General features: G+C 43.5%; 1 protein-coding gene across 8 annotated transcripts in view; it reads right to left on the bottom strand.

Annotated features, from left to right (window-relative positions):
* The window catches only part of NHSL1 (NHS like 1), a 176,601-nt gene that overhangs the window by 42,723 nt on the left and 108,997 nt on the right, over positions 1 to 24,881 (bottom strand). For 5 of the 8 annotated variants that reach the window (XM_065680736.1, XM_065680737.1, XM_065680738.1 and 2 more), the window contains exon 2: positions 6,882 to 7,034. In XM_065680736.1, coding sequence (XP_065536808.1) covers positions 6,882 to 7,034 — 153 coding nt within the window. Of the gene's footprint in view, positions 1 to 6,881; positions 7,035 to 9,379; positions 9,799 to 24,881 lie in introns of those variants that run through there. The other 3 variants (XM_065680743.1, XM_065680744.1, XM_065680742.1) reach the window with 3 other exon arrangements.

Below are 24,881 nucleotides of genomic sequence, written 5' to 3'. Positions count from 1 at the left end.
TGGTCTTTTACTTCATTAAGGTTTCCAGTTGCTAGGAAGCTCACATCCTGACATGTCTCTGAACCTGAACCAGACCAATTGTTAATATGAAGTGGTTCCCCCTATTTTGCAGCTCTTTAATGAAACATAAGATTATTTTAAGTCCATAATCTTCTCAGCAAGATTATCGACTAGTAGGGCTGACCCTAATATTGCTCATCTGAACAGTGATCTGGCAGATGCACTGAGAAAACAAAGGCTAAACGCATACCTGTCTGGAGGGTCTTGCAGCAAGACATAATAGAGGCTTTATGAGTAACTACTTAAATCCGGTTTTATTTGACAATTCTAACCAGATGTCTTCTGGAAAACAAATCAAGTGCTTCAATCACTGCTGCTTAAATAGATTCCTTGCATTTGGCCAACAAAGCTAAACAGAAGCTACAGTTAGCCAAATCCAGCTCTTCGAAAGATGAGATAATAAATGAATCATCAGAGACACTGGAACAAAGAGTCCTATATTATGTACATAGCTTGAATCAACACAATTACCCAGGCAGAGGGGGGAGCGCAGGCAAAGGCACAAAGTACAGGCAGTTGTGCAGGAAGTCTCCACAGCTACAGTCTTAAAAGGAGCATTAAACCAGCATATGGACTGTTCCCACTATTTACAGTTATACTTTCCTTAGTACATATCTGACACCTTGTTATCCACTGGAAAAGACAGTCAGCCTGGGCAATAACCTGCAGCGTGTGACAAGACCTTGCCCCTCACCTCCAATGTGAGCTGCATAGTGAGAGCATCCACAAGACCGACCCTCAGGAGCTGACTATCTCCTGCCAGCCCAATACCATTTCAGTCTTGTTTTTGTCTTTTAACATTAACACAGTTCTTTCTTCCTTTTATGCTTGTTGTCTCCCATCTCATGGACAACATAGAGCAGTGGAGCTTGTCCTCCTCCATTTTTACTTTTTTTTTTTTTTATGTAAAAAATGCTCTACGCTGCTAAATGTGGGAACTGGAAGATTAACTGCCCCATGGAAATCTCGCTATATATGCCCTGCTCTGTCTCCCATCGCTGCAACTGAGTTATATTCACATTTGAGGAAGAATATAGGATAGTTTGAAAAATACAGAAGCAAAGTGAGTTCAGGCATGTGATCGGAAACTTTTTTTTCCTTCACTTCACCACAGTTGGCAAGATTATCAAAGGCCAGAGCATTCCAGATTACTTACCTTTTGAGACACTGGACTTACACCTGTGAACACACTGCTAATGCTGCAGACCCATCCAGAAGGTAGACGGGCATGCTTAAGACAAACTCCAAGCTGTGAAGCAAATCAATGCTACACCAGTGCTGTGTCTCCTCCCTGTTTTCATGCCTTATTGTCTGTCCTTTTAAAGATTAGCTAAATTATTACAGTTAGCTAAATGAGGATTTCTTACCAAAATGAGGATTTCTTACCAAACCTCATCACTACATACTACTGCTGTTGTATCTGTGCTCCCAGTTGAAAACTGCTGTACTTTAGGACTTCTTCAAACAATGGTCCTTTAAACACGACCATGCTGCAGAGCAGCATCTGTCAATGCACTGTATGTCAATGACGAGGGCTGTTTTATGGTGCTACCCTCTTGACTCTGGGTGAACATTCACTCAAACTCTTGGTCCCATGGACTGAAAAAGCTGTAGGAAACACTGCAGTATGCGGCACTTGCCCTTTTAGCACTGATAATGGTCTGCCTTAAAAAAAAGAACCAATGACACTTTGAACAACATTAAACTCATGGCTCTGCTACCATCCAGACCAGACTCAGAGCTGGTCCAGCCACCCAGTAGACATTGTCAACATAAGACTAAAGCCAAGCAGTCCTTCAGCCTTGGAGCAGAGTGCACAGTGCAAGGGGCCACAACTGATTTGACGATCCTGACCTCAAGGAAGCCTGAGCTCTTCCTTCTCATCCCTTTTCATCTCCTATTTTCGTGACTCCCTAGGAGGAAACAGTGACATGGAAGACAGAGTCACACAAGATTCCTCAAGGGTCAATATTGTTTTGTTTCTATCTGAACATCTGTAATCAAGGAAACACCTTCCGTAAGGTCACCATCAAAACATGAGGAAGAGGGCACTTCACACAGGCTCTCAGGAAAGGCCAGCTAGAGCAGCTTGGTCCTGACAGTAAAGAAACGGGCACCTTGGATGGTGCATGTATTGTTGCCCAGTCTGCTTCACCAGGCGCTCCAAGGTCCTGGCTCCTTCGCCCCCCCCCCCCCCCAAAAAAAAAGGAGAGCCTGTTTTATCCAATGCAAATAAAACATTTTTAAAAATGCAATCTATTGCCACCACCCAAGAACTACATCATTTTCTAAACCTTTAGATCATATTGCAATAGCATCACAACTGCGTGTCCTGGTTTTGGCTGGGATAAAGTTATTTTTCTTCCTAGTAGCTGGTACAGTGCCATGTTTTTTGATTTAGTCTGAGAACAATGCTGATAACACACTAATGTTTTAGTTGTTGCTTACTCTAAATCAAGGACTTTTCAGTCTCATGCTCTGCCAATGAGGAGGGCCATGAGAACCTGGGAGGAAGCAGAGACAGAACACCTGACCCAAACTAGCCAAAGGGGTATTCCATACCACAGCACGTCATGCCCAGTGTATAAACTGGGGGAGTCACACAGACGGGCAGATCACTGCTCAGGGCTGGGGCTGGCATCAGTCAGCAACTGTACTGTGCATCACTGCTGTTTCTCGGGTTTTATTCCCCTTTCTCTTTTCCCTATTATTATTATATTTTACTTGATTTCAGTTATTAAACTGTTCTTATCTAAACATATGGGGTTTACCTTTTTCAGATTCTCCTCCCTATCCCACCGGGGTGGGGAAGACAGACAGCAAGTAACTGTGTGGTACTTGGCTGCTGGTTAGGGTTAAACCACAACACTGTGAAGTGCAGCTGAATTTACTCCTCTGCCCTAGCCACAAGATTAAGCGCCACTGAGAGCTTTCATTTAAAATGTAGTAATGCAGCCTGGTTAAGCATATAAAGCCACTAATTTTAGTCACTGACAACTTTAGATTTTAATACATTATGTAAAGCCACTTCAGTTATCAAGAACAGATACACTGTGCATCACAAACTTTCCAGCTTCAAGGTGCTTAATTCTCTAATACCGGACAATGCTGCTTTTTAAAACTTTAGATGGCAGCTGAGTACCTGCATGCCTGAAGAAGGATAAGTAGCTTTACCTCAGTCATGAACAAATTTGAACACAAGATCCCAATTTTTATACTTGAAAGTAGCTTCATAAAAGAAAAGCACGGTATTTTCCCCTTGACTTCAAAAGGGTAAAAGGCTAGTTCAGAGGTACAAAAATCTAAGAATTCTCACCCATGGAACATCTACTATCACATGCTGCATATATCTGCAAAGTGTGATAAGCAGAGTACACTGAGACATACTATGTCTAAGTAATTTACTAATTACTAGTAATGTCTAAGTAAGCATTTACTAAGTAAAATGCTAAACTGCACAAAAAATTAATGGAAAAAGTCTCTTCTGCCTCTAAGGACAACACTGCTTCCTCTAAAGGTATGCAGGGATCACCAGGCAGAGTACTTATTTCTCTCAAGAGAGGTTAGATATCATACATTTTAATATCTCTATCCCTAACTTATTATCCTTAAACTAATTTAAGAATAAGCAGCAATAATAGCTTTTCTGCTCCGTAAGTGGTGCTTAAGTTTATTCTAGACAACAGACAGCTTCCTATCTATTTTACTGGATATTTTTAGCTAGGCCCATGCTGCCAAACATCTGCTGTGAAAATTGCACCAGAATAAATAGGTTTGACCTTGCATTGTCTTAAAAGTTAGACATTTCATCTGGTTAGTATGAGATGGGTGAAAACACCTTGATAAAAAGCAATACCTTGCTCGAGTTCTTTTGAAAGCTGTTACACATTTAGTATCTTTACAGGCAGTTTAAATGACTGCTTGTGCTCTATTTGTTACCTATGTTTTATATTTACTTTTCCATCCCCTAGGGCAGTAGCAAATGCAGTAACAAATTAATAGTCTTCAATCAAGTTGCTATGTACCAACAATGTAAGATCTCATAATCCAAACAAGACAACTGGAGTCCAAGCAGACTGGAAAACTTTCAAACATGTGTTTTAATAGTCTGAACTAGGTCCAGCCTTCAGGACCACATGGTCGTGTTCATGGAAACCACCATAGGTTCTCTCTTCCTCTAAAGGTACATTTAAATATACACAAATGATTTCTAAGTAGTGTTTCTCTCACCTATTCTTAAAAACCTTCAGTGATTTCCTAGCCCTCCAAATTTATTTCAGCGCTTCTGTATCTTTCCTGGAAGGAAATTTCCCCCGTTATCAAACCTAAGCATCCTCAACTGCCATGCACGTCCAGTACTTCATCTCTGACTCACCACGAACTGAAAAAAAATTTTGCTTTTTCTCCATTTCTTCCCAGTTCATGCCAACACTTCCTGGAGTACAGGGGGATCCATCCCACTGTTTACAGCACATCTTGCCATCCAACATCCTTCATTCCCCACATCAGGTCACACAGAGCCGGTTCTACTGCCTCACGCTTCACCTCAACCAATGAATTTGAAACACCAAAAAGATGTCAAAATGCAAGCTTCATCATCAAGCAAGAAAACACAGAATTGAAGTTCCCATCATAGCCCAATGGTGCTTCTCATGACACCACTTTTCTTCAAAGCTTTCCACGCTATAATCACGTAGCACCAAATTTACATCCTAACCATTAAGAAGCTTTGGAAAACTGTCTTTTCTAAAGGAACGTGCAGAAAAGCATACTGGCAGTTCTCACAATTACTTCACAATTTCAACAGCACTTTACACTCACTGAAATTCAGCCCTGGCTACAAAACTTTTAACTCAGTCCTCCCAGTGTGAAGCACTGGTGTCTTCCTGATTTCACAGTGCTGTCTGAAGCCACAGCAGAGTAAAACTGATAAAACTTTAGTCAGTGCCTCTCTTACTAGAACAGGCCCTACAGGCAAGAATTAAATCACTGAAAATGGTGTTAAACTCATGCTGTGGCTACTAAAGGCCACAGCAAGGAGTTATTTTAAAACTGCTCTTAGGGAATAAACGCAGCCCAGGGAAAGAGCTTGAGGTAAAACAAATAAATAAATAGCACAGTTTTCTTAACTATGTTAGCAGTTTGAGGTCTGGTGAAGGCAGGTTTTCAGGTTACTACCCTGAAAGTATGAAACTGAAATTCACTTCCTTACCAAGGAGGCCTTCATCACATGCATGAGCCTGTTTATTTAAAACAAATGGCTAACCAGTAAGTTGTAGTAGTAGCTTTAGTTCTATAAAGAGCAGCAGCTCTAAAGAAAAATCCCAGCAGACCGAAATAACTTCAGATGTGTAAGCTGATGGAAGCAGCATATATTACTTAGTTTCACACAAATACATTAGATATAAATTTATTGAAACAGAAGATGAAACTGCAGTAGATAAATTTCTGATAAAACACAAGAACATCAGAGCAACATTGTAGCCTGTGCAGGTTCTTGGATAATAGTTCCAAAGAGAGACTAGAAAAATAGAAGAATGAGTAGTTTAAGTTTACAAAAACCTACCCACAAGAAGTATTCTTTTTAACCTAAAGCAGGCAAATATTTCTCTTTTGTAAAGAGCTGGTAAGTGTGCCTGCAAGGGAACAATAAGAATTTCAAGGCTAAAAGCCTGCACAAATGTATTAATCCAATAATAAGTATAGAAGACACACAGGCTGTCTGCTGAGCCATGCATGAGCCACTAACCCTCCCTGTCAAAACTGCCCTATGAAACGATAATACAAACCACCTAGTAAGAGATGGTGAAAATCAATTACCTGGAGAAACAGCAAGAGAAATAAAACATGGCAGCCAAATACTTCTTTATTCAGATATACAAAACGAAGTTTTCTGCACATTTAAAAAGCAGAAATGTCGTGTTAAACAAACAAGAATTACAATGTTCTTTTCTATCAGGTTGACTCTGCAAGGTATCAAGTACCCGCAGTTCCTGCTGAAACAAAAAAGGACTTGAAATGAGTTGGCTCTTTGCAGGGTAACCCCCTTTGTTAAATAGCCAATGTAAAGAAAAACCTAGGTTAGCCATTTCCAGAACACAGACATTAAGCTGTAATTTTACAGTGTCACTTCTGGCCCAGACACAGATGTTCTACAGTCCTCCCTGCTGGCTGCCTGCCTGCCTCTGTTTTCATGGCTGCACTAACGCAACACAATGCCTCCTGCGCCACACCATACAGGTATACCCTTCGATAAAGGTACTATGGGTAAAAATTAGTCCTTAAAAATATACTGCATCCATCTGTCACAAATCACGTCCACTACTGAAAGAGTCCTTGTGAGTGTCTTGTTCCCTATTTCCCTTCTCTGCCCCTAGTGCCTTTTCCTACCTCTCACAACCAGTCGCATCCCTGGAAATGACACTGTACAACAACAAAAGAAATAATGAACTGAAACACCTCTGATGCAGTTCTTACACTAAAGTATAAATGGTGTAACTCAGGACATACTGAAATTGAAGGTACCATTTTGGAAACACTCCAAAGGCTAAATAGAAATGGACAAAAGACACCCTTTTCCATTCTAGAGTGCTCTGCCAGGTAACACATTTCCATTTCCACATTTTCTTGACAGCAAAAGCATTCCTGCCTTATTCCTATATTTGAATGGGTAATTCTCACTACCGTTCCTGACATACTGCAGAGGCAGAAAAAACCCACAGGCTTCTTCTGAAGCCTGCAAACTTTGGCTACATTTGCAAAGACTGTGGCAAAAACTACCCTCCCTTTAGGACACATTCGTCTCAGCAGCAGAATCTTACCTCTCAGCACTGATTTGAGGTTCAGCTTGGCTTGTCGGTGGAGGTCCTCCACACAAGGGGGTCTTGAGGAGGGCAGGAAGACATTTTCCTGCTGGTGCCATGGAGCAGTGTAGTGCACAGTCCATCTACTCTCTTCATCTAGGTTGGAAACAGCTGCAGAGAGAAACAATAAGAAAATTAAACGCTATTGTAGGTAGTTACATCACGAAACCCCACACGTAAGCTTGGCACACGTCATCTTAAAACAAAAAAGACTGATTGCCACTGTAGTCCCGTCAAAACGCTCTCCAGAACCTTACTTCCATGACAGTTAAAACCCTTATTTCACTTCTAGTCTAAATTTATGTTAAGTAGGAAACATCCTTCCCTTTTCCCACGTTTATACTTGCTGTTGGTTTTACTCTGAGCTTGCTACTCTGTTTTCCCCCTTCCACTCCCCAGTCTTCGGAAACAAGATCAGTTTCCTGGTCCCCTGATCCTACCAGGCACTGTGCACTGCAGGATAGCTTCTTCTTGCCCAGAGGTGACCCTAAGAATATGACCGCCGCCATGAGAGATTACAACAGGTTAGTTTGTATAAGGAAATAACCTTCTCTGACCTCACACTTGCTCAGACCAGGAACGAAGATTTCACCGAGGCAAACAAATTAGCTACTTTCCATTGCCATAAGTGGAAAGCAGAACTGGACAACAGCAACTCCCTGGGCAAATACTGCTCAGAGCACAACTGAAGAGGGATTGCTCTGACCACCTCTTCTCAGCCAGTACACACATGCAAACAAAATACAGACCTTGCTCAAGTTCAAAGTTCCTCATGGATAGTCTAGTAATGAATCAGCCAAAGAACATGTTGCTGAGATTCATTTATAGTTTATGCTTCCTGAGAGACAGCTATTACCTTTTGTTTAAAGTATATCATCAATAAAAGCTTCTACAGCTGAATGGCCTTAACCCTCTACTCTGTAAAGAGGAAAAGGGCAGTTGAGGGTCATATCTTATGATCCTGCAGGTACCCTTTTGCCTTCAGCCCACATGCTGCATATCCTTGCTTTTAGTGGCAGGAAAAGGGACTCCTGTGGCTGTACTGCTTCCAAAGCACCTGCCCTGCCACCCTGGCCTCACTGCCAGCTCCCCATCTTCCCTTTGCTCTCCTCCTTGCCTGGGCATGGCTCACTCCTGTGCTGCCTGCAGCACCACTTCATGAAGTTTGGCTGATGCCCCTGTGCTAGGAGAGGGGGTGTGTGAACTGAGAAGCAAAACAAAGGCAACAGCCTCCTGTCATCTGGAAAACAACCCTTTCCCTAACACCACTGTGCATCTGCCAGGATTATTTCAGATGGGAAGTAACCAATACTCATTAAAGAAAATAAGTTATGCCTTCTTGTTTCAAAACCTATCTACAGCCTAGTGTTCAATGCCTATTTTGTGCTGAAAGGACTTGGGGCATGTGTCTAGGTTCTCAATTGCCTTTTCCCACTTTTTATAGATTAGTATCAGACGTCAAAAAAGGCTTTTGAATACTTTCAATTGGTTTCTTCATTTCTGAGAAGGTCTTGGTCCTGCATCCCCTCCCTTCCTGCAGACATATTGGGTGCAACAAGGCAAATACACATTCACTCTGTGCCTGCTTTTCCCATCGTGGCTAATTAAAGGTCAAACCTCAATCATGGTTAAACTGACACATCATCACCTACTTTAAAGCATTAATCATCCTGGTATTGCAGAAAAAGTGATAGGTACAGTCAATGACCACCTGCCTGAAAACTGCACCCCGCCATCCCGATTGAGCAGGCAGGGAGAGAGTAAGGCTGGGAGAAGAGGAGGAGGGAAACACCAGCCTCCAAGCCCACTGTCTGGCTGCAGTCCCACCGTACCAAAATGAAAGTTTACTGCTCATCAGAGCAATGGTCATCAAAACTAGCAGACAGAAGCACTGCACACATCTGCCAACTACTCTCTCCAACGCAGTTTGTCTGCCTTCATGAACTGAATGAAGAATGGCGATTTTACAAGCCATTCTGAAACTAGAGCACCTTTAGAAAACGAAACTCAGAACAAGCTTTCCTCAAGCTTACCAAGAACAAGCTTACCTCAGAGATGCAAGCCCATAGCTACAGATGCACCTGGCAGCTGCACAGGCAGAGAGAGATGCCAGACAAATGCTGGGAGGATGCCCCAGCACCCAGCTGGACCCCGGTGCAGGACCGCCGGTGACACCAGCACCTCAGCCTCCTCACCAAGCTGCTCCTTCCATACCAGGAAGTTTTGGCTCCTTCAAAACCACCGCGACAAAGGACTTCAACACAGCATCCCAAAGCAGAGGTCCTAGGAGCACCTCATAATGCTGTCTCCACACATTGCAAAATATTTAAAGAAGAGAGTGGGATAAACTTAAAAAGAAGCTTCAGGAAAGCAGGAGCAAAGACGAAGGGAATTGCCTTTTCCTGCAGGACTCAGCTCCCTCCCCGAAAGGGCAGTGAGCATGCACAACTACTTACTCTTTCTCTTGAAAAGTTTCATGAGAGATTTAAGCTTTGTGTTGATGAAAACCACCATTTTCAAGGTGTTGAATTGCGATCCTGGAGTTTAAATCCCAGAGGAAGGAGGAGCTGCAGAAAGGTGACTATTTTCCAGACTGAACATGCACACAGAATCTCTCTTCTCCAGGTTTCTCCCCTCCACCTTTCTTTGCTGAAACCACAACTTTAAACCTACCTAGGTCTTCCTGACACACAAAACCGTTTACAATTCTTTAGGCTGAATTTCTCCTCCTCACATGTAAACTTGTGGGCTGAAAACAGCCAGTTTCAGCACGCAAAGCAGGAGGAGGAGTTTAAGAAAAGTTAATTGATGAATGTTTGCACCGGCACAAAAATCAGGCTTTCCTGCTACCTATGAATTACTCAGCGCTTCTTATCCTTTCCTCTGCTTTCCAAGCGCGGCTGCTCCGGAGCCTGCAGGTGCTCCCTCCCTCTCCTTCCCATTGCGCCAGCCGGCCCTGCGGGCGGAGCGGGAGGCAGATGCCGCCACCTTCCCCCCTCCGCCCTTAGCACCACCCCGCCGGCCCCGGCCGCCGCCCTTCAGCCGCCTTCCAATTGCAAATACGAGTGCATTTTCGTGCAAATCAGGGTGCCCCGCTTTCCCACCCTACCCCCTCGCCTCCTCCCCCCCCCCCCCCCCTTTATTTTCACCCTCTAGCTCCCACTTCATTAAGGACCCAAAGCCTCACCTCCCCTTCCAGATCCACTGCTCCCCCCTCTGCAGTCACTGCTATTGCCTGGGACTAGAGCCCACTAATTCTACATATTGAATTTCATTCAGGAACACTCCTAATTTATTCTTATTAGCGTCATGTCAGACCAGATACATGGGAAACGAAATCGAGTTAGTGCTGGCTAACAGAGAACCTATTAGTCAAATGAGACTTGTGCACAGAGGTGGAAGAGCCCAGCTGTTTGAACTGCATATTACATCCTCATGGCTTAAAAAATATGTATCGGTACAGAGGCTCGCAGCCATCCTTCCTAAGAACGAACTGCAGTTTTGCAGAAGTTAAAGGGAAAACACTAAGCACCAAATGAATGTGCGCAGCAGGGCATGCCCTTCACACAATGCTCAGACTCAAGAAGCAAGACTTCCCCCACAAAGCAAGCTTAGGAATCCCCCTTGGCTTAACAATGACATGGATTTTTTCCTCGGGAAGAGAAAATGTGAGCAGCAGGGGGGCTCAGACTGACCCCAAAGCTGCAGCAGGATCAGGCCGCTGGAGTGCAGCATGTAAAAAGCAGATGATCCACAAGAACTTTACTCTGAGTTTCTCTAAATGGCTGAGACTCAGCACCACACATAACAGACCATAAATAAAGTCTGTTCATCATTGTCTGAACACACTTCTATCAGCACTTCACTAGTATTTCCAAATCCAGAGATTTTACCGTTGCAATGTTGGGCTGACAACAAAACCACCATTAGCAGCAGGTCTTTGCAGCAGCTGCTGCCCAAAGAGATATTTTGACTGGCTCACCTCTAGCAAAGGGGCTGAAGACCACAGTGCCATAGCAGCAGTGGTGAGGAAGGCACCTCTGCTTTTTGCATTGATTTCCATCATACACCTTACACAAAAATAGTGACCCTGGCATCAAACTCTGATAACAAAATAACCACTACTGGTTTTAGAAAAAAACCCACAACCATTTACACAATAATCTCAGAATGCTGGTCACAGTTGCTGGCCACAGCCTGTACCTGAGTACAGAATGACTCCCTTTCTAACTCCAGTGGCACTGCCACCCAAGAGCAAACCCAGAAGGTGGTAACACCTTTTTTAGCACAAGGCCAGTATTCTTCAGGATGTAGAAGTGTCTCTGCAAGTGGGAAGAGGAGCTACTGTTCGCTGGCACAGAAGGTGGTGACGATTTCAAGCTAACATTTGAGGAGGACTAATGGAAGTGAGACAGACTCTCCCTGAGGTCTTTAGGGCACCTCACAGAGGCTTGCAAGCCCCAGTAAGCAAGACTTTGTTCCCGTTTCATGTTCAAACCCTTTGTATCAATACGATCCTGAGTACTTTGCAGGGCTCTCACCCCCTTCCCTGTATCACCAGGGGCTGCAATGTGTGCCAGGTGCAGTGTTGCTCTTTGTTACTGGATCCTCAACCCACCCTGAAGCATTTCTCCTGCCAGAGAATGAGCGCTTGATCACTGTCCTCTAGCCCTGATCTCCAGTATGAGGCAGCTATTCAAACCCAGTAACAAACATGCATAAGATGATGTCTGCCTTTCATCCTCCCCCTGCTTTGCTTCCACCTTCCCTCAGGTCATGTTGACAAAGAGGTCAAACATCAGAGTGGTTATCATGAAGGGATACTCCAAAGGAAACAGTTAGCTACCTGTATCTGCAGCTCTCAGAATCTGTACAAGGTCAAAAACAACCAAAAGCTCTTCCCCACTTGAAACAAACCCATTGACTTCCATGGAAGTCAGCATGTCATCTCAATCCAGCTTTTTTAAAATGTTTTTCCTGTCACAAGAAACTGTCACACAATTGGCTTCTAAAAGCAGCTCTCTTAGAGCTAAAAGCATGAAATAAGTGTGCTTCTCTGCAGCCCACCTCTCTACATTGAGAAGAGAAAGAAAAGATGGGGTAGGTTGAGAAAATTTATACTGTAATCACTGCGCAGATAAAGGACTTTAGCCTCCAATATTGCCAATCCAGCAGACAAAACCACAAAACACCCACCACCAAACTATCTCAATAGAAAAAAATGCAATGGTTGTTAAAAGCTGGATAAACCCAGCATGAACAGTAGGTGTGCACACACTGTGATAACAGACTTTGAAAAGTAAATGACTCAGACACAGGTAGCAGACTCAGGGGACCTTGCTCTGTGGCACACTTCCTACTTCACCTTGGACAAGTTAATATTAACCCACTTGCCTCAGTTCCCACTTCCTTCGAAGTAGGGATCACACTTGCCACTGCACAAGGATACCATCACAAGGAATACAGAAAATATGGAGAACGTGTTCAGCAAATACTAATTATCATCACTTCCTAGCAGATGGGACTGTTAACTTAGGTTACAAAGCTTGGCCCAGAAGAAACTCCTTCCTAACTAACAAGTCAGAGCTTGAAGCAAAGAAAATGAGAAGCCCAAGATGCAGTGCCAAACAGCACGCTCAAAATCACGAAGGTGTAACACACTCATTAGCAAAACTGTGTCTTTTTTTAGTTCATGTTATAACAGTTTTTAATCCCTGAGTGGTTAAACTGATTTTAATTTCTAGTAGAGGCCATGTACATCCAGAAGAGAAGCGAACATGAACAGCTGCTTGGGCATGGTGTGCCTGAAACACTGCAGCCATTTCTTCCGTCCTCTCCCTGCTCTTTTCCCTCTTTACGGGGGGCTTTCCAGCTGACCTGCTCTGCAACATCCATCTGGGACAGCCACCCTCCACATTCACAGCAACATAAAACACCGGCGCCTGTGAAACAATCTGGAAATGCTCAGCTTCCATAGAAATACTTCAGGCCAGCCCCTGGGGGAGGGGGCCTCGCCTGTCCAACCCCCATTCACAACCCAGTGTCCTGAACCTTGCACTAGTGCTCAATATCAGCTGAAGAAGTTGAGCCTTTATAAAAAGGCAAATGTTGACAAGGGACGTACTTGGGTTGTTGGTAGCCACAAATGCAAGAGCTGCCCAACAGCAGCCCTGGTGGTAGCTCTCCATCGGAGACGCTAATGGATTGGTGAGAATCAACCATTCTCCTTCTTTCTGCTGCTCATCCACCTATGCTGTGCATAGGTACTGAACCAATAGGTTCAGTATGAAATTTAGAAAGTACTACATTATAAAGAAAACCAAAACCCCACATAACAAAGGAATAGTTAAAGGAAAACATCCCTGCTCCCTCCAACAAATCAATTTCACCACTTACTTCCATGAAGGAGAGATAAACCCAATACATGTTTCATAACCTAAAATTTAACTCGTAAGCCTTAATGACTCTATTCAGGCAATGGAAAAATCATCCGTTAAACAACTGTGTACCATTGGTGGCATTTTAAGAGGCACGAAAAGTAGAACCATACAACTGGGTTGGAAGCCGCACTGCGAGAGCTCTTCCAATGAGTCTCTGTTCAGTAAGTAAAAGAAAAGTAGAAACAAATAAAGCAATGTCTTTGCTTTTTACATACATGTCAGTCACTCACTCAAAATAAGTTTCCCCTGTGCCACCCTCCAGCAACTCACATGGATGCATGGAGAAGGAGCTGTTGGAGGGCAGTTGTTGCACATCAGAAGGGATGGGTCCATGTAGGACCTGCTTGGGATTGCCCCCTGCAACCCCCATCCACCCCCTCCAAGAAGCTGTGGTGTCCAGAGGGGAGCAGCTGTGGGACTGACTCCCAAGCACCCCATCCCCACACTGCACAGAGGCACCCAGGCACTGGCAGGGTGAGTCTGAACCAAGGAGGACCATAAACCCCTTCCTGGGAGCCACAAGGCTCCTGCCTGCTCAGACCAACACCACCCAGCCTTGAAAGCCGCACCTTGACTTCTATGCGAGACTTCCATCATTAAGAAACAATCAAGCACCTGAGATAAGAAAGTCTGAATGCCTTGTTTCGTAACTTGTGCCCAAGCTTTATGCTTCTTCTGGCCACCTTAACCATACCATCAGCCACTTCCTGGTGCTTAAATGAAGCTAAAGCCACCCCGCTGGCCACAGGAGTCAATAATTTATGATCAGAAGGGGTTTCTGCCTCCCTTAGAGCCAGTCCCAGCAACTGGCCCTCTCCTGACATCTTTCAGGAGAACAAAAGTGCTTCCCCCACAAAGGCAGTCCCAGGCAGCACCACACTCGGCTGCCCTCCTGTCTCCAGCTCACAATGGCCTCTTTTCAAGGCAACCTCAGCCTTGGTGAAGCCCGATACTTCCCCAGCTACTGAGAAATAACAATTCATTAAACCTGGGATCAGGAGGAAGAGGAGGAGGAGAATGCATGGGGGAGATGGAACAAACGAGAAAAAGTATTTTTCCACAAAGCCACTGCAACAAAAAGGCAAGAAGGACCCATATTCCAGTGAAATGGCAGGGAAGCCGGGCGCTGGGCCTGTCTGCGCAGGCAATTGCTTTAAAGGGGGTACCCCGGCAGTGCCCTCCTTTATTCACACTCATAAAGGATAATGGCTGCAGGCTCTGGGAAGGGGCTACCCGGTGGGGAAGGGGGAAGAGGGAGGAAGATGAGAAGGAAAAGCAGCACAACCTAAGCCAGAGACGACAGAAAAGCAGCAGACTGATTGATCTGATGATCCTATTTAGGTCACAGCACAATAAAGCTAATTCATTCCTTTGACAATTCAAAACATCTTTCCACTGGATCCTCTATCATTCAAACACATCAGCAGAGAGAAAAGGGAGCAGTTGGGCAGGGCTGCCGGCAGACAATGCAGCAGTTTCTTTTGGTTAGAGCATCTCCCCACTCACTGTAACTGCAGGCAGGATAACTGAAAATACTTAGTGAATAAGCAATTTTATTTCGTGGTTTTGTCTTAAATTTCAGGGCACAATACTTTTTTCTTTGGCCATTTCTGAACCCCAGCTAAGGCAATGTCAGCTCCCAGAACAGTACTTTTCTCTGTCCCTAGGAATAGCCTTTTAAAATGCCACCAGGAAATATTCTCAGTTTGAATTCCAAATCCACCTGAATGCTCCTATACCACTGCTTATCTTGAAGAACCGATCAAAAATGGCTGAAGTTAGTCTGTAAAATCCTGACCCTTATTTGCCCTAATAATGGACCATAGAGATGTTTCTCTTCTGAATTAGCAATGGAAAAAACACCAGGCAGATAAGTTTGCATAAGTCTTCTCACTGATTCCTGTAGGACTCAGAGTGAAACCAACAAAACCAGACTGCAGAAATGCCATTTCTGAACTTCTGTCCCAAACTGTCTCCCTCTTCAGCCTGTAATTCCATCTTTGGCAGCTGTGCACTTGTGGATCCACACCAATATCCAACAGGTATCTTCAGCTAATCTCATTCTGCATTCTCTTCGCAGACGTCCTGAAGCACCCACGTTTCCCACTCATTTCACATATTTAAAGGTAACAGAAAGAATTTTTGTAGCCTATCTCCATCTCCCTACCCAACATTGCTCTTTTAAATACTGCTCTAAAATACTTCTATTTATATACGGATTATCCTGGTATAAGGAGTTAGAAGTTTTTTCTTCTTTCTGCTGAATCAGTATATTCAGGGTGAGCTGCATTTAAGCTTGCAGACTTAAAATTAGACCAGTAGATCCTCTAGTTTCCTAACAACTCTGCAATTTATTAATGAAAAATACTTAAGCTCCTTGTAGAATACCAGCCTTCATACAATATATATAATTGCTCATGCCAAAATCAAGCACTGAATGCTCACTTGCTGTCTTACACAGCAACTTGAAAAAGAAGCTTTGTTTCTTAGTTAGAAACTTTCAAGAACTTCACCTGAAAATGTTATCTGCACAACACAACAGTAAAACGGTAAGTAAAAATGAAGGTTCACAAGTAATAGACAGATTTCAGCAGTTGTGACATTTGGTATTGTTTCTAAAGCCCTAGAATCTGAAAACCTGGGAATGTTCCAATTAAATAATGGCACAATCTGCCCTGAAAAACAGTATTCTCCAAACTAAAGGAAGGCATCAAATCCATGTAACAGTCATCTAATATTTATGTTGCTGCAGGATTCAGCAACCTGTTTTAAGCTCCTAAGAAAACAACGGAACCAACATCTGTACCACAGCATCTACAGAGAATGTCTTTGGCTGGCCTTGGACATTTGGAACTCAGACATTGCCATGTGATCAACATTAACATGGTGAGTTTCGTGATGCGCACCAAAACTCAATTTACATCAGTTTTTAAACCATGGCTGCTTTGAAGAATATAGTTGAAACTACAGCCATTAAAAGCATTTGTCACATCTCACAACATCTAATATTCTGTACAGAGCATACACCCTGTTCCAGGAATGAAGAAATTAAAACACTGTGTTCATATAGGCTTTGAAAACATTTCTTTTATGTCAACTAGCATCCTGCTCCTCATTGCATTAATTAAACCTAATAGGACAAGGTAAGCATCACAGACAAGAAAAAACTCATGCTCACCTTCAGCTACTGGACATAAAAGAGTGTCTTTTTCTCTGATGCTATTAATTAGCCTAACACTGTTACCTCCATCTGCTTGTGGCCCTGCTCACACCCACCAAACAGCAGCCCACTGTCACTGGTCTAGCCATGCCATCGTGTTTGTGGCAAACATCTGACAAACAGGAAGGCCAGGCTGATTAAAAATTGATGCTGAGGACAACCATGAGGGATCATTCCGTTAGGACAGGTGCCAAACCTCCTTTTGAGATGCTACCGACTTCAAGTGTAATTAGTCCTCCCTGGAACAGATCATGAAACTGCAGACAAATGGGTTTATAAACCTCTGTTGATGCTTTTGGACAATGACAAATGTACTCCAAAGCTCTTGTATGTAAAACTTTACTGTTCTTAAACTCCTTGTCAAAGCATCCAAAGGACAGTAGACAAACAAATGACAGCACTGAACCAGAGGAGGAAAAGCTGTGCCATACTTATCGTGGCTTAAATCTGACAGACAGGATACCAGACCTTCAGGATGAGCAGCACGTGGTCACGGACCCCCTGCAGGGCAAGCAGCTGAGCACTCCCACAGAAAAGGCATCACAGTCACATCATTTGCCTTTCAACTACAATATTTACAGGATTTTCTCTCTTTTCCAGAAGCCTCATCTCCAGTGACACCAGTTCATGCTCAGCTGATGGGACAAGCCCTAACGTAGACAAACGGCAGCACATTGAAAACTAGTTTCCGAACAAAAGAAAGGAGCTGCAGCCTAACAGCCACGAGCAGTGCTTTGGGGAATTCAGTTTTTAAATTAGTAATAGTGAGGCCATAGCTTGTCTGCCCGTATGCAGAAGACATGGGGAGGCTGATTAAGTACCCTTCTGCTGTGACTGGAGACGTGGCGTCATAGGGTTTCGCATTTATTCTCTTCCAACGGCTCCGAGTCAAAACTGGTCAGTCCACAAGTCAAGCGCTGTTTCTGCAACTACTGTAATGGTAGGCATCGCCTGCAATCCAAAATTCAAGCTGTGTCTTTCCAATCATGCATCATGCCTATAATCCAGATCCCACTGCAGTGTATTACAGAACCAACTGAGATGTAATTGTGATGAGCCACTTAAAGCAGTTTTCTGATTAAGAAACCCCAAGAAAACAACCCCTCTGCCCCAATTTCTGCTTAGGCATAAGAATTATTGTTTGTCTTGCAGTATATATCCTTAGAACAGATGAGATCCAATCTACTTATTGATTATTTATTAATGCAGTCCTTGTGTCTCCTTTTGTGCTTTCCAATATTGTTTGTAAAATGTTTCTAGGGAGTGGGTTTTGGAACAATGTGTTAAGTAAAACAAAGGCTGTGTTGTCGTCGTCCCCCCCCCCTTTTCTTTTAATAACCAATCTCTCCCAATCCCAGCTTCTCAGAGATGTTTAGGAAATGCAAGCAAAATGCCATCTGTTGGCAGTGAGGTGGGACTAAGCCTTTAATGTTGAAATTCTCGCTTTAGAAAACCCAAGCAGGCAGATTTAATCAACCGACAAGACTGAGTTCTCTAAATGACTGCATATTCCAGGTCCAGTCCTGTGCTTCCTTTCACATAATTGGACATAGTCTATTTGATCTGGCATTAATTCACTGCTTCCTTTCTAAGAAAGCAATGACCTGTCCTTGTGTCTTCCTCCTACCAAACCTGCCAAACCTTCATTGGCTTAAAAATTCCAGCATGGGGCTTTGCTCACCTTCCTAAAGAGGTATGAAGGGGAGGAGAGAGCAAATAAATGCAGGGTGGACCTCGGGTGGTTCTTCTCTCTTGTTTTAGTAGGCTTCCTTTGCACGTATTGTACTATTTGTCCCTGCTGTGGTTGCCTGAAGGCAGGAGACAGCCACCTCTCAGCCCCACCAAAGGAGCTGCTCTACAGACCATGATAATGTCAGTCTGGGGTGACAGGAGAGAAGTCACTGTATGTGTACTCCCAAGCTACTCCCAGCCTGCTGCCTGACATAATGGCCACAAACCTGCTGAGAGTGGCTGTTGCCGTCACACAACACAAACAGAAAAGAAGCTGAGGGTAGTTTTTTAAAGTCTTACTTTCAGGAAGAGCATCACTCAACATCCTACAAGGTAATCTGATGTCAGATAAATGCAGCAGCTGGTCCACTACTTGTTTGTTTTTTGCTGTATTTTACACCAGCTAACCCACCTGTGTTGAGGGGTTTCTTTTTCACTCTGAGAAGCCTGGCTCTGCTCAAGACTTACCACTGTTATCTAAGAAGACTACATACTTGCAGCAAAATTGTGCAAAGTCTAAAAATCAGAAAGTGTTGTACTCCTTTTGGCTCCTGCAGCCTTGCTCCTGTGAAAAGCGATTCCAGGCAGCGCGGGTGCATCCATCAGCACAACAGGCAGACAGCCACATGCCAGCAAGGCTGCCTCCTGCAAATTACCAAATTCAGCACCAACATGCACAGCAGTACTTTCACAAATATGCTGTCACCACGCAAGGCACCATCATTTCTACTCAAATCCCTCTCACTTTTAAGTGCAATAATTTATTCAGCTTCGGTAAAGAAAGATACAGATTCCTTCAAAAAATGGGATGACATCGACAAGCTCCAGGCACCCTATCATTCTGAGATTTGTCCTCTGAAGTTATCATGCTGCCAGTTCATTTTCTCTTTTCCACTACTAAGTAGCCTTCACTCCACTCCACTCTCCCCCATATGGTTAACATGAATGCGGCAATTAATATGCAATTAATAAAATGGTGCGATCAACTGCTTTTGTTCACAGCAGCAGCTGGTCTGCATGTTAAAGCATAATTAGACAAATTAAGATGTACTGCTTTTGTTTGTGGATGAACTGACAGCATCACTCATGCTTAAATGTCACTAAGCCTATTGGCATTTGGGATTATTTTAAACATGTCTTTTTTTATTAACACTACAAAGTATCAATAAGCCAGACTTATATGCTGCCAGCTGCAATGCCAGCAAGTCTGCTTTACCTCCAAGGCATTTACTCAAGCCAACCGAGAGTTGAGAAGGGATGTATTTCAGAGAACAAGTGCATTTTTACTTACAGTATCACAGCCCGTAGAGTATGAAGCAAGTGGCTCTGGACGTGGGACAAAAGCAGAGTTGATTTGTTACTGTGTAGAAGCAGAGGCTTGAATATCTTAAGGATCAAGCAGTGCACATATTTTTCAATGATTTGTCATTGTATTAGGGCAGGAACACAACTGAGGACTAAAAATTTGTTGTCATCTACCAGAGTTCTTAATACCATTTCCTTTAAAAGGTGTTATTTTGGCCTATGCAGGAGCCACAAGGAGGAAAAGCAGTATCAGGGACAGTCCTGAGCTCTTTGAGAGCTGAGAACAGAAGCAAAAACCCCACACCTTGCACAGCAGTGTGGCAGAGACCACGGCACCAGCTCCAAGCACCAGCAAACTCACTCAGCCCAGATGCCCCAGCGGGAAGAGGCACTGGGGCAGATGACAGTGATGCTCTGCCAGCCTGGTCCCCTGAGGTCTCACCAGAGAAGCTGCCATCCACGAGCCAGACCCCTTTGCCTGTGCAGGGTCCCCCAGCAGAAGCCCATGTCCCCTTTGGAGGCTGTATGTCCTTTTCCAACTGTCCTTCACCGGTGGTATGCTACACAGCCCATACAGCACCCTCTGAGCACAACATAGAGGTCAGTGTACCCATCATGTAAATGGCAATATACTGTTTTAATCGTCGCATTACCACCATGGGCTCTGCAAGAGCCTACAGGCTCTGCCTGTAGCCTTGCAGGCTACCTACATTCAGATTTGGGCAGCACACACATGATGCATCAAACATGGTACTTGATAACCAAAGTACTGGCAAGGCAACACACCATTACACTTTTCCAAAGGGTCATTAATGAAGTTTCTGGCTTCCCAATAGTGTGAGAAAAAACATGGGAAAGGACACTGTGTGGGGAGCAGTCGGCAAAGGAAAAATAAGGGAGTGGCAAGGAAGTCTTTGAAGATTTTCACATTTAGTAGCAGTTAACAAGAAAAGACAAGTCACCAGGAGGATTTCTGCTGCAGAGCTCTGCAAACATGCCAAATGCCACAGAAACCCTCTACTACCATAACCAGGCATGCACAGGCACACAGCCTGATTCAGGAGATGGGTGGAAGTCACCTATTTGCAGAGTCCTAGAAAATGGGCTCCAGAAGGGATGATGTGAATATCTGCTTTGTTAACCACACAATTTGCTTCTCAACTCTTCCAGCACAAGAAAATGCACTGTAGCTATAAAACCTGGTTACCTTTTATCACTTCATCTCAAAGTGTTGGCTTGGGGGAGGGTGGGATGCCGTAAGAAACATGGAATAGTAAAATGGATTTTGATAATGCTGCCACAATCTGTTTCTGATTACTAGTGAGACTCCATTAGCCAGGCTGACAGAGGCATCCCTCAAAATGTCTGTGCCTTTTCTGTGGAGTTTCACGTTCTCCTCACTGCATTTCAGCTTTAATCTGATCTTCTTAGAGCACTCAAAACCATTTCTTGACTTCACTGCACTAGATAAAGCAACTCCCAGTAAGAACTGCAGATATACTGTACCTACCATCCATAAACCCCAGGATTTTCAATCAAATTAAGCACTTAAGAGCCTAGTCAGTCTAACATTAACCACCATCTCCAACTGCAGGCTTTCCCATCTCACCCGTTTTGCATGTGGATTTGCACTTACACTGCTCCACCTCCTTAATTACAGCAGCTGCTCTCTGCTCCAACTGCCGAAAACACAAAACATACCTCTCGACTCTCCATTTTTTCAGACTCCTCCAGATGCACTGCAATGATGTTAATGAGCTCTGTTCCAAAACTTCCCTTGTGGTCCCGAGTGCCACACACAGCTTCTCATCTGCTCACACACAGGGAAGAAGGTGTGAAACACCCACCACCAGCACCTCCTAGTAATGGTGAGCACAAGTTCACACCCACCAGTGGGCAGCCAGGCTAGCAAAGCGTTGTCTTTTGGCCAGGCAACACAGTAAGGCCTTCATACTTCATGTGTTAACGATTCACTTATTAAGAGTTTTACAACACCCCAGCTTTAACCTCTTTTTATCCAGCATATCCCAAATTCTTCATCCCTCCCTTCACCCACAACACTCTCACATCTGACTCTCAAAAGGGATTAAAAGCTGCCTGGCAACTGCAGAGGAGATCAAGAGCTGGACCTCCGTGGCTCGGCTAGAAACATACCGGCAGAGAGGCTTGTTCTCAATGGCACACATGGGGAGCATGCAGCAAAATGAGTCAAAATGCAAGATTCATACAGAAATGCATACCAGAAGAGTTTCTATTTATCCAGGACCTGAAATAATTTTGTAGAAATAGACAAGTTTCTCTGCTTTGCAACATTTTGGTGGCTTGCTTTGGCCAGTTAACAAAAATTCCAAGAAAACTCAGCCATCAGACAAGCCTTTGTGAAGAAAACCAAGAGAAAAGGGGGAAAAAAAAGATCTTTTTTTTTTTTTTTTTCCCCAGACATGCAATAAACCTTATATTCAAGTTACTTTTTCTTTTCAAAACAAACCAGTTCCCCACTTTATCTGATGCAATCCAATATGTCATCTGTTGTGGTAAGAGTGGGATGCAACAGATAAAGCTGGGAATGATGATGGTCAGTCACTTGCATGAGGCTCTGTAAGTAGCCATCCCAGCCATTCACCACCACAGACTGAATCCTTCTGTCACTTAGGTCATGAATGGCCACAAAGGCTGGCTCAGTGCTCCGCACAGCCTGGTATCTGTAGAGATGGAAAGCAATTCAGTCTTTGTTTTGCACTGCTGAATGACAAGGCAAAAGATGAATCCCTCCAAGTTGCAATGATTCTTGCTTTCTTTTTTTTTTTAACATAATATCCTTTAATTGGGAAACTGAAATCTCATCACTATAGGAAGAGAAATGTGAAAAAAAACATAGCAAATAATGAACAATAAAATACGCAACTTGGTTCAAAACATACTATTCATTTATAAATAGATTAAGTTATTCTTTCAAATATTATGTTTTTCACAAAACACACATCATGCAGAAAAGTCTCCACTTCACAGATAAGACACAGCTGTTGTCCTTAGAAAGAGCAATGAATGAAAAAGAAGACAGCATTCTTATGAGCTAGCACACAACAAAACACTGAGAAAAAAAATCCCACTACCTGAAGCTACTGTTTAACAAACATTAGAAGTAATCTGATATTGCCATTGGCTCGCTCCCATGTCTATAGAAGAAACCAAAAACCTCCAAAATCCTTACCAAAACCTTATTGTTACAAAAAGTCAGCAGATGCCACAGTTTACCCAGGTTAGCAACAGCTTACCACAAATTTAAACTTCATGAATTTCATAAAATACAAAGCATCACTGGGAACCACAAGAGGCAGGCAATACTCTGACCAGGAGGTGACAGCCTCCCATGGCATCAGTCGTGCCAACAACCTCAGACTCCAATACAGCAGGCATTTAAACAAAACCAAACCCTTCACATCTCAGCTTAACTTTGCTGCAGGAAAATGAAGTACTGAGCACTCAGCACCACTGGAGTTTGTCTGAAATCATGAATGAACACATGGTGGTGATAGTCCCTCCACCACTGTAACACCGTTTATCTGGCAATGCACTGCTGCACTCCAGCTAACTTCAGTCCTGTGTTGTTTACTTACAGTCAATCTGGCAGCAAAGAACGGCAGAGAAACAGCATCATGGATGCTGAAACAAGGCTTAGTCGGTAATGCAGAACCTCCACTTCACAGTATCACTAATTTAACAGTTTTAGCAGAATTGCTGCAGCCCGAAAAACCCCAAACCCAAACATGGTCACTTGATCCTCACAGCTGCTACCTCACACCACAGGTATTTTCACAATTGAGTATTTTGTAGCGGAGATGCTGTAGGATAAGCAGGGGCACCAGGAACTACTGCTGCAGACCATCAAGATCCCCGCAGTGCGGATGCTCCCCCAGCCCATGAGGAAGTTCAATAATTCGACTGTATTGTGTTTTCAAACAACCCTAACACTACTTGGGGGCATTTTCTATGGAGTACCTCAGCACTGTGAAACCTCCTGAAGCACAGTTCTCATGACGCTCGATAAGGACCCCAGAGGGAGGCCTTTATCAACAGAGATAAAGCTCAGCCAATAATCCCCTGCCGTGCTCCACAGTTATCACTTGACCTGGTCCCAGAAAGCACTTCCACTCTTAAACACTTTTGTTCCTTAAAATAAACATTAACAGAGTTTAAAAGCAACACAGCCACCCTATCTCAAAAAGAAATAGTACCTGTCCAGCCATTCTTTTGTTTCTGCATGCTGGGAATGATATGAAGGAAGGGAAGCCAGCAGGGCAGAGCTGGTGTCCCACATGTACATGGCATGTACAACAGTGGGACGCCACCACTGAAGCACAAGCAGTTTGCCTGGGAAAAGTCAAGGCAGGAAGCATGTTAACAGACATTTGCCATTCAACGTTTCAAGGATCCAACACTAAATATTGAAACTTCAACAATTTGTAATTCAAAAAGAAGAAATTCAATGCATGAAACCATAAACTTAGCCAACAATAAACTTGGTCTGAAAGAAGTGAAAGTTTATTGTTAAGGACCAGAAACTGCATTAAAAAGCTAACAATTCAATTGCTTATAGAAGTGGCATACTGTAAATCAAGACAATTACACATATGCACATAATTTTTAAAATATTAAATAGAATTACACAGAATTCTTCTCACTTCATTAGGAATATGCTGCAGCAACAACCAAAAATGAATGCACCTAGACAACGAGAGCAGACACTCCGACTGCGTGTATAGTCTACATCACACCATTCAGAAAGGTTAAGTTTCCCAGGGTCTTCTTTGCACACCTATTTACATCATTTTAGTTGAGAGGTCATTAAGTTCTCACCCAAGAAGACACTAGACAGTGCCTTGAAGTGTCTCAGGTATTTAAATGCAAGAATTACCAACAAAATATTCATGTGTTTCAGTTTCTAAACTTTTTAGATGCAAAGAAGCCTTAGGATCATCAGCATATGTTCTAATACTGTAGTAACGTAAATCTTTAAAGTACTGTTCTGCTCCCAATCCCTCTGTCCCTATTCAACTTCTGACAAGTTTTATAATTTCAACTGAGGTGCATTTTTGAAAGGAGAGGAGGACACCTGTCCTTGCAGGCTGCACAAAGAGAAAAAGGAGGCTGGCTGCAGGGAGGGAGCAGGGATTTCTGAGCTCCCTACCTATGCTCCTCACTCCCATTTCCACACTCTGGAGAACCTGCTTCCAATGCCCTGAGCTCTGCTGTCAGAGCAAC

This window comes from Lathamus discolor, chromosome 5 (assembly GCF_037157495.1).
Source record: "Lathamus discolor isolate bLatDis1 chromosome 5, bLatDis1.hap1, whole genome shotgun sequence".
Taxonomy (NCBI): Eukaryota; Metazoa; Chordata; class Aves; order Psittaciformes; family Psittacidae; genus Lathamus; species Lathamus discolor.
The sequence above is the reverse complement of the archived record's forward strand: the minus strand, read 5'-3'. Positions and strand labels throughout refer to the sequence as shown.